This window comes from Belonocnema kinseyi, chromosome 10 (genome assembly GCF_010883055.1).
Source record: "Belonocnema kinseyi isolate 2016_QV_RU_SX_M_011 chromosome 10, B_treatae_v1, whole genome shotgun sequence".
Taxonomy (NCBI): domain Eukaryota; kingdom Metazoa; phylum Arthropoda; class Insecta; order Hymenoptera; family Cynipidae; genus Belonocnema; species Belonocnema kinseyi.
In genome coordinates, this window is record NC_046666.1 from 34,895,133 (window position 1) to 34,904,844 (window position 9,712).

Genomic DNA, 9,712 nt, shown 5'->3' on the forward strand with positions numbered 1-9,712 from the left:
ATATATCTAGTCGGGAGTGGTGCTGACTGAAAACAGATGATTTGGAGCGATTCGCGCGCCATCTGTTGATCATTCTAAGGACTTATTGAACTACCCTCGTACAATATTGCTCAGAAATTCATTTCTAAATCATTTATATTGTACATTTAGGTGAAATTAAGTATACATGTCAATTTTTTCTGCAAAACCCTCCCCCATGTGGCCCCTCTTTCCTACTTTTTCTGTAGTTTGTCGACATTGAGTGGCACTAGGTTGAACCTTTTTCATAAAAAAAGGCACTATCTTAAATATTATCTTTCAAACAAACCTAATTTTTTCGGCGTTGAAATTTTTTTAAGTTATCAAGAGGGGGGAGGGGTGTAGATGAAGTGATGGGAGCGGAATAATCAGGCTGTTAAGTAGGGGTAGTAAAGGGAGAGGTAGTGGGGGAAAGTGGTGGTGAGTAGGAGCGGCTAAGGAGAAAAGGAGAAGTAGGGTAAGGGCGAATAAGGGAGGGAGCAAGGGAGAATAGTAGCGGGGAAGTAAAGTGAGGGTAAATAAAGAAGCTGGAAGTGGGGGAAGGGAATGATGGAAGACAGAGCAATTTTGTATCCCCCTCCCCCTCGCGGAAAACAGTTGATTTTGCCCCCCCCCCCCCAAGTAACGTAGCCTTTAGGTGAAACCCGATTTTACGTATGATCTACGTGATCGTGTGTGTAGTAAATTGTAAACTTCGGTGATAAATTAACCACCAAAAATCGATTACTTATACCTTTAATTAAAAAAAATAATAATTTTAAGATGTAAAGAAACCACAATTTTCTACTAAATAATTGATTTTCTTAATTCAATTATTTAACATTCAAGACAAAATGACGAATTTTCTGTACAAAATAGTTTAATTATCAAATCAAAAATATGAAATATTGATTTGAAAAAAGTTAATTTTATACCAAAAAAGAACCATTTACTACCAAAATTGAAATAGGATAATATCCAATTAACAAAGTAATTTTTTAACAAAACAAAAAATAATTGTTAGTAAAACAGTTCAATTTCTAACCAAAGAGATGAATTTTTAACTAAAATTTTGAATCGCCATTCAAAAAAATGCATTTTCAAGAAAGTAGTTCAACTTTAAAACCTAGTTCTTAAATTTTTAACAAAACATGGAATAGGTAAATTTCCAATTACCAAAGACATTTTTAACAAAACAAAAAATAATGGTTAAAAAACAGTTCAATTTCTTACCAAAGAGATGAGTTTTTAACTAAGATTTTGAATCGCCAACCATAAAATGCATTTTCAAAAAAGTAGTTCAACTTTAAAACATAGTTCTAAGATTTTTACAAAAAATATGCATTTCTAAACAAAAATATAAATTTTCTACCGAAAAATTAATTTTTAACAAAATTCAAGACGAATTGTCAATAAAATTTAAAAATGCTCAACCAAAAAGTTAAATATTTCAGTAAAAAAGAGGAATTTTTAAATAAAAATATTTATTCACGATAAAAAAAACGAATTTCTAACAAAATTCACAAATTAGCAATTAAAAAGTGGAATTTTCATCTAAAAAAGATTAATTTACTCAAAGAAGACAAATTATAACCAAATTAAAGAATTCTTAACCAAAAAATTTAATTTGTAATTAAAAAATATGAGTTTTTGAACTAAAAGATTAATTTACTACCAAAACGACCAATTTTTAGTAAAATTAAAAAATTCACAACCAAAACGTTTAATTTTCATCTAAAAGAGATGAATTTTAAAACAAAAAGAGTAATTTACTACTAAAAAAGACAAATTTTCAAGAAAATTTAAGGATTCTAATCCAAAAAGTTGAATTATCAAGTAAAAAGAAGAATTTTTAATTAAAGAAAAAGATTAATTTACCACAAAAAGACGAATTTATAAAATTCAAGAGTTCTCATCCAAAAAGTTGCAATCCTAAAAGATGAATTTTTAAACAAAAAGATTAATTTACTACCAAAAAAGACGAATTTTCAAAAAAAAAATCAAGAATTCTGGACAAAAAATTTTTAACTAAAAAAGATACATTTTTAAACAAAATATATCATTTTTGCTTGGAACTAACAATTTCTGAAAAGAAGATCAACATATGAAGTATAAGCATTTGTTAACTGAATATGCCAAAAAATCGAGTTCTTTCGAGAGACTATAAGTTAGAAAATATTCAAGATAAGCATTAGGGTGGTCCAAAAATGCATGTCAATTTTTTTTTCATGCGAGAGGAGAACGACTCCCCCCCCCCCATTTTATTCCAAATCCAAAAAAAGAAATTCCCTAATTTTTAATTTTTTAATTTTAACAGATGGCGGTTTCGACTTGAAGTTTCCCATGTAAAATACATGGGGAAAAATCACTTTTTGGAGTTTTTAGAATAATTTTTTAGGGTTTGAAAAAATGTGACGGGAAAGTATGGGGGTCTGTAGAGAATTACCCAACGAAAAATTTCATCTATTAGACATATGCGTTTGACACATCTAACATACCCCCACGAGTACCTGAAAACTACCCTTAAAACCAAAAATGTCAAATTTTCATGAAATCGACCTTTTGAAAACTGTATTCTCATATTTTTTTACTTAAAATGATTAATATTGGTCTAGTGGGTATATTTATTATCATTGGTTAATTAATTTTCAATTATTTAAACAAATGGAATTTGTTTAAATAATTTGTTTTTCTCGAAAATTCGCTTTCCCCCCTAAAAATTATTACTATTAGTCTATTAGAAAATTCATTAACATTGTTTAATTAATGTTTTATTATTTAAACAAATGGGATTTGTTTGAACAATTTTTTTCGAAATTTTGTTTTTTTTTTCTAAAAAATTATTACTATTGGTCTATTGGAATATTTATTAACATTAGTTCATTAATTTTCTATTGTTCAAACGAATGAAATTTCTGTAAATAATTTTTGTATTGAAAATTATTAATATTTCAAGAGTGGAATATTTATCAACATTGTTAGATTAATTTTATTAAAAAAAATTTTTTTTATAAAAATTCCTACGTAAATATTACTGATAAATTAATTATTATTGAAAGTATTATTAATGACTTAATAATTATTACTGATAAATATTCCACTACACCAACAGTAATAATTTTTAATTAAAAAAAAAAAGAAACGAAATTATTTATACAACTTTCTTTTGTTTAAACAATGGAAAATTAATGAACTAATGTTAATAAATATTCCAATATATCAATAGTAATAATTTTAAAGAAAAAAAAACGAAATTTTGAAAAAATTGTTTAAACAAATCCCATTTATTTAAATAATAAAACATGAATTAACCAATGTCAATAAATCTTCTACTAGACTAATAGTTATCATTTTTAGGGGGGAAAGCGAATTTTCGAGAAGAACAAATTATTTAAACAAATTCCATTTGTTTAAATAATTGAAAATTCATTAACCAATGATAATAAATATACCCACTAGACCAATATTAATAATTTTAAGTAAGAAAATACGAGAATCTAATGTTCAAAAGGTCAAATCATACATTTTACATGGGAAACTTCAAGTCAAAATCGACACCTGTTAAAATCGAAAAATAAAAAAATTAAAAATTAGGGAATTTATTTTTTCGGATTTGGAATAAAATTGGGGGGATCGTTGCCCTCTAAAAAATAAAAGCTTTTTTGAGCCACCCTAATAAGCATTTTTTAAAATAATTTTTGCAGAATATTATCTACTTTTTAGGGTATCGTAGGCCCGAGCAGAAACTCTTATATAGTTTCTGTCGAGATTCCGTCCATCCATTATACTTTTTTCCAAGAAGGGAAAGTGGGCGAAGTTAGGGGAAATTATGGGAGGGGGATTAGGGTAAATAAGGGGAGATAAGGGCATGGAAAGTAGGGGAAGTAAGAGGGTCGTATGTAGGGGCAGTATAATAAAATTATGGAAAGGAAGGTATGGGGAATAAGGAGAAATTAGGGGAGGGGAATTTTGAAAAGTGAGTGGAGATGAAGTAGGGAAAGTTAAGGGAAATGAGGGAAGGGCTCGTATGGGAAAGTGGCGAGGACAGAGGGGAAATAAGCGTTGGAGGTTAGAGGTGAAATGTCGTGGATAGGGGCAGTGAGGGGAAATGTGGGTTAGGGTCGTAAAAGAATTGAGAAGAAATAAAGGAATGGGAAGTAGGGGGCCGTGAGATGAAATATGCTAAGGGAAGTGAGGTGAAATTTTGGTGGGTAGTGGGAGTGATGTTAAATTAGAAGAAATGAGATTTACGGTATTTAGGGAAAATGTGGGGTGGGGAAGCATGTGAAAAGAGTGTTAGCTGGGGAAGTGAGGGGAAGTAGCAAAGGAGAGAGGAAGCAGGGAAATCGAAAATTCATAAAAACGTGATTTTTTGCACCTTTTAGCGAAAAAATTGACCTATAAAGTTACTTCCAGTTTGGTACATTATTCCCGTAAATTCGACTGGACGAATTTTGGATTTCTTATTTTCAAAACTAATTTTTTTCAGGGTGCTATAATTGGTGCAGGCGCATCGCTAATTGGAATTGGTTCAGATATAGCCGGTTCCATAAGGGTACCAGCTCTCTTTAATGGAATATTTGGTCATAAGCCCTCGCCTGGTATAATCCCTATTAAAGGACATTTCCCACTATCAACTTCCCCTACGTTTCAAAAATATTTGGTCTTGGGACCTATGACTAGATACGCTGAGGATCTTATTTTAGCCATGAAAATTATGACTAAAAATTGTAAAGAGAATTTACGGTTGGATGAGCCCGTGGATTTTAGAAACTTAAATGTATATCATATAGAAGAATTCACGAGAAGCATTGGGGACCAGCCAGTAACCGGTGATATTAAAAATAGTATTAAAAAGGCTTCTCAATTTTTTCAAAAAAGAGGTGCTACTGTCGGGCAGGTGAGTTAATTTTTAAGGTTGAAAAAATTAATAAGGTCTACTTGGATATAAAATATGTAGCAAAAAATCTCGGTAGCAGGAATCAAGCCCGGATTTTCTGGTTATAAACTCTGACTGCTACCGCCTGATCTAACCGTGAGTTGAAAGATTCGCATAGCGGTCCATGTAACATGTTTCGTTTTTTCAACCATTTTCCTTGAGAAAATTCAAACAAAATTCCGAATATATTTTTATTAATTGGAGATTCTTGATAATAAGTAATTAAATAATTAAGATCCACTTTAAATTCTGTAGGCAAAGTTTGACAACCTAGATATTATTTTCGAAATAGTGATATCAATGTTTTTCTGCATGGACGATATGCCCAAAATTTTGTTGAACCCAAGTGATCCAAAAGTAAGTACCTAAACTGGGATGTTTTTTATGCTTTTTCCAAATAGCTTTTGCAAAAATGTGATGATTTCGGGAGATAATATTATCGATAATTGAATAATTTTGTAACTTTTTCTTAACTTTCTTTCTTATTTCATACTTTCAGCATGAAGTAAATCCATGGGCCGAAATAGCAAAAGCTCTCTTTGGATTATCCAATTATACCAAAAATACAATTATGATGAAACTCTTGCAGGATACTAACGGATTTGTCCCTGATTCAAAAACGCGTTACTATGCAAAAAAAAATGAAGAATTGAAAATCGCAATGGAGGTAAAGAAAAAAAAACAAAGACAGCGTTTTTTTCAGAAATGTTTATTTATAAAATATTAATATCTTTCTATATAGATCGTTTTATTTGTTTTTTTTTGTATTTTACCTAAATAAATATATTCTGTTTCAGAATATGCTTGGAACTAGCGGCGTTTTATTAGTTCCATCATTTACAAGCCCAGCTATTGTACATAATAAATCGTTTCTGAATTTCACGGCAGCAAGTTACTGTTTGATATTTAATATTTTTGGATTTCCGTCAACCCAAGTTCCTATGGGATTAAACAGTGAGGGTCTACCAATCGGATTTCAGGTAAATTTATAAACTTATTTCATAAAAATTTTTAAATTAACATGTTTGCTAAAAAAAGATCTACTCTCTTCGCTCCACTGGGAATCGAGCCACAGAACTTCCGATTGCCGGTCGGGTGCTTTTCCATTAAGCTGTCAGAGAGATCAAAAGAAGAATCTTTTTTCAGAAATACACGCTACCTCAAGCCAGGTGTTACATTTATCGTACGAGTAATTTTACAGGAATTTTTATTATCATCAGAGATAGTTACCATCAATCTGTGCAGATATCATTCCTTCATCCGTGAAAAATAATAATGTATACTATCGATCAAGTTAACTCTTCAAATAACAGAAAATACTGAACGTCAATTCAGGCTAGATGGAAAATGAATTTAGGAATTTTTAAAATAAAATGTTTTTCTGGAAAAAATTTACTCTCTTCGCTCCACTATGAATCGAACCACAGAACTTCCGATTGCTGGTCGGGTGCTTTTCGATTAAGCGATTAGAGAGATCGAAAGAAGTATCTTTTTTGAAAAATACACTATTTCTCAAGCGAAGAGAGTAGATCCTTTTTCAGAAAAAAAAATTAATTGTACAATTTAATCGGATGGTGGAATTATATCTACACTGATTGATGGTAACTGTCTCTGATGATAATACAGATTCCTTTAAAATTATTCATAATATTTATAATCTCGACCACTTATGTAAAAAAATTCCAGAGTATTCTAATAGATTTTCTTATGCATCCAAAATATTCACTCACATTCTAGAATTTTCATGTTCAGAGAATTTCATAAATGAATAGCATTCAAAAAAATTCGAGACCATTCTCAAAATTAAGATGTTTGAAAGAAAAACAGTATATTTTATTTAAAAAGTGAATAGAGGTAACAATATATACTTTTTCTGAAATCCAAGTCTAAAGAAACTATTTAACTATTGTTTACAAAAATGTTTTGGGACCTGAACAAAGAAATTATTCTTATACCATTTGGTGATACAACATACTTCACTTGACTACATATATATATATTTTTTTTTTAAATTGAACTGACTTTGAACTATAAAAACAGCACAAATAAAATATTGGGTATTTCGTCATTGACTCAATGAGATAATAATTATTTTAATTGCTGACATCTAAATTTGCATTCACAGGTGGTTGCTAATCGAAATCAAGACAGATTATGTTTGGCTGTTGCAAAGGAGCTAGAAAGAGGTTTTGGTGGATGGGTTCCGCCAAGCTAACTTCCACCAATTTTATATATTTTTATATTTTCTTTTTTCAGAATTCAAATAAAATGTATACCAAAGTAAAGATAACTTTATTTTTTACATCGTAAAACTGAATATTATTCATGTTACATCATAATTCATCATAAGTATTAAGTAGATGTGGATGGTTAGAACTGTTATTGAAAATAAGGCAAACATACATAAACGATGTAATTACGGGTGATCATTAAAATTATGAATTCACTTTTTTACCTCTGCAGATTTTAATTTCAAATCAAAAAGTTACTCTGTAAATAAAAAAATAGCCGCCACAACGATTACTACTAATTGCAAGACATTCGTTCGCGCAATTACTTCAGTATTATTTATTATTGCGGAAACTATTCATGAGGATTTTTTAAATTGAACTAGCAGGAAAATAGAGATGAAAATGCTCATCAGATTTTAAATATTTCAAAACTACGAATATGAAATCTATAAATAAAATTAAAACGAAACTCGTTACACTCTACTATATGTACATATTCGGAAGTAACATCACGTTCCATAATCTTTTACACTGCATCTTATGAATAACTTATAAGGATTTGTTGAGAAATTTATGTCAATACCCACCCGCAGGCGAAACTATAATTCATGATCAAACTATTCATCATTGCGTATACATTCATTCACATAAATACTTTAATATTCTTCATTATTCTGGGAACCATTCGACGCTATATTACGATATTTTTAAGTCCAAGTAAAAATAAAGTAAAGACAAAAATACTTACCTAACTTTAAACCGTGAAAATCAATTTATAAAAATTAGGAATGTAGAATCTATAAATAAAATTGAAAACAAAAATGTTACACTGTCCTCTGTATATGTATGTGGAAGTAAAATCACAATCTATCGTCTTTTACAATGTATATTGTTTAAGTTAGTACGTGACTTTATACACTGCACATCATAAAATTCATTCCCAGAAAACACATTCTGTAGCTGTTCTAGATCAAAAAACAACTGCGTTCTATAACAGTTGTTACAACATGGTGACAGAACTGTTCTAGAACAAAAAGGTAACAGCGTTCTAGAACACTGTGACAAAATTGTGACCGTCTGTTCTAGAACAAAAAGGTAACAGTGTTATAGGACACTGTTACAAAATTGTTACAGAACTGTTCTAGAACTATGTGACAGCACTGCTCTCTAACATTTGCTATGGAATTGTTTCAAAACAAACTGATCACAGACGTTCTATAATATTGGTTTCAAGTTTATTTTAGAACTGTGCCGTAACAGTGTTATATCGAAGTTCTAGAAACCTGTTCCAAGTATGTTCTAGAACAAATTAGGAACAAAGATTAGTTCGCTAACACTATGGTCGAGCTGACCCATGCGAATATCTCTAATGTGGATATCTCGGACGTATAATATTTGTTAGTCGGGACTGCGTACCCGCTATCCCGGATCAAAATATATTCATGGGGATATCAAAATTTCCGCCTAGCAGGATATTCCGACGGGTTATTCCTGGAATAACCCGGTACATAAATGGGGTCAAATAGAATATCCCGGGATATCCTATTGCTGTGAGGGGTACATAACAATGTTCCATATTTGATAAATAACAGTTCTAGAACTGTTATAGAATAGTTATAGAATTTTCCTAGATTTTTTACAATGCAGCGTACCAAAGTTCTAGATTTGTTACAGAATGATTGTCATAGCGTTCTAGATCTGTTAAAGATTTGTTATACAACATTTGTAATTGAGTTCTAAAATTTTTCTAGAATTGTTCTAGAATTGTTCTAGAAATTTTACAGATCGGTTGTCACAGCGTTCTAGAACGTTTACATAATTGCTCTAGCGTATGTGAGATGACATAGTTACTCGCATGTTCGTAACCTGTTACTAACCTGTTCCAGAACACGTTCTTTTGTGTTCTAGAACAGTTACAGATTTTTAAACATGTTAGCTGAGTTCTGTTAATCTTTTTGAATTTGTGTGAAATGAAAATAGTTTTTTAAAGTTTTCAAAATGTTTCTGACATAATAATTTAAATTTTTATAATAAAAATATTGTAAAATAAAAATATATATAAAAAAGAATCATTTAAAAATATTTTCTTTAAATTGTTTGTTCTTGTTGATAGGTAACAGATTTTAATAAAATAAACAGAAATTCCGGCAATGGAATTGATGGTATTAGGGGACCTAATTAGTGAAAAACTAAGATCCATAACTTTACAAAAAAGACTTTTTAATTAAATGCAAAGTTCATGGAGTTTTTCCTTAAAAAGCTTTTGAACATCAGTAAAAGAATTAGTTTTTATTTTAAAAACAAACGACACGAAGAAAAATTACATGATTAAAAAGTATTTTTAAAGAAATAAATAAAATAAAGAAAAATACATGTTAAAAAAATATTTTTAATCTCTCTTAAATTTGACTATTAAAGGTTGTAATTCTAAGATACACTTTTTGAGTGGGACGATGGTCGTGGGGGCTAAAGCGTAGGCTTTGGATCCACTCCTTCGGCTTGCGGGTTCGATTCCCGCCTCGCACTCTGGAAGAGTCTCGGTGGC

At 30.3% G+C, this 9,712-nt stretch overlaps 1 protein-coding gene across 1 annotated transcript in view; it reads left to right on the plus strand.

Annotated features, from left to right (window-relative positions):
* Positions 1-7,221, plus strand: part of LOC117181074 (fatty-acid amide hydrolase 2-B-like) — a 36,358-nt gene extending 29,137 nt beyond the window's left edge. The window contains exons 6-10 of the mRNA XM_033373642.1: positions 4,487-4,897; positions 5,192-5,293; positions 5,436-5,603; positions 5,734-5,916; positions 7,062-7,221. Coding sequence (XP_033229533.1) covers positions 4,487-4,897; positions 5,192-5,293; positions 5,436-5,603; positions 5,734-5,916; positions 7,062-7,151 — 954 coding nt within the window. The 3' untranslated portion in view covers positions 7,152-7,221. The remainder of the gene's footprint in view (positions 1-4,486; positions 4,898-5,191; positions 5,294-5,435; positions 5,604-5,733; positions 5,917-7,061) is intronic.
* Positions 7,222-9,712: the final 2,491 nt, after the last annotated feature.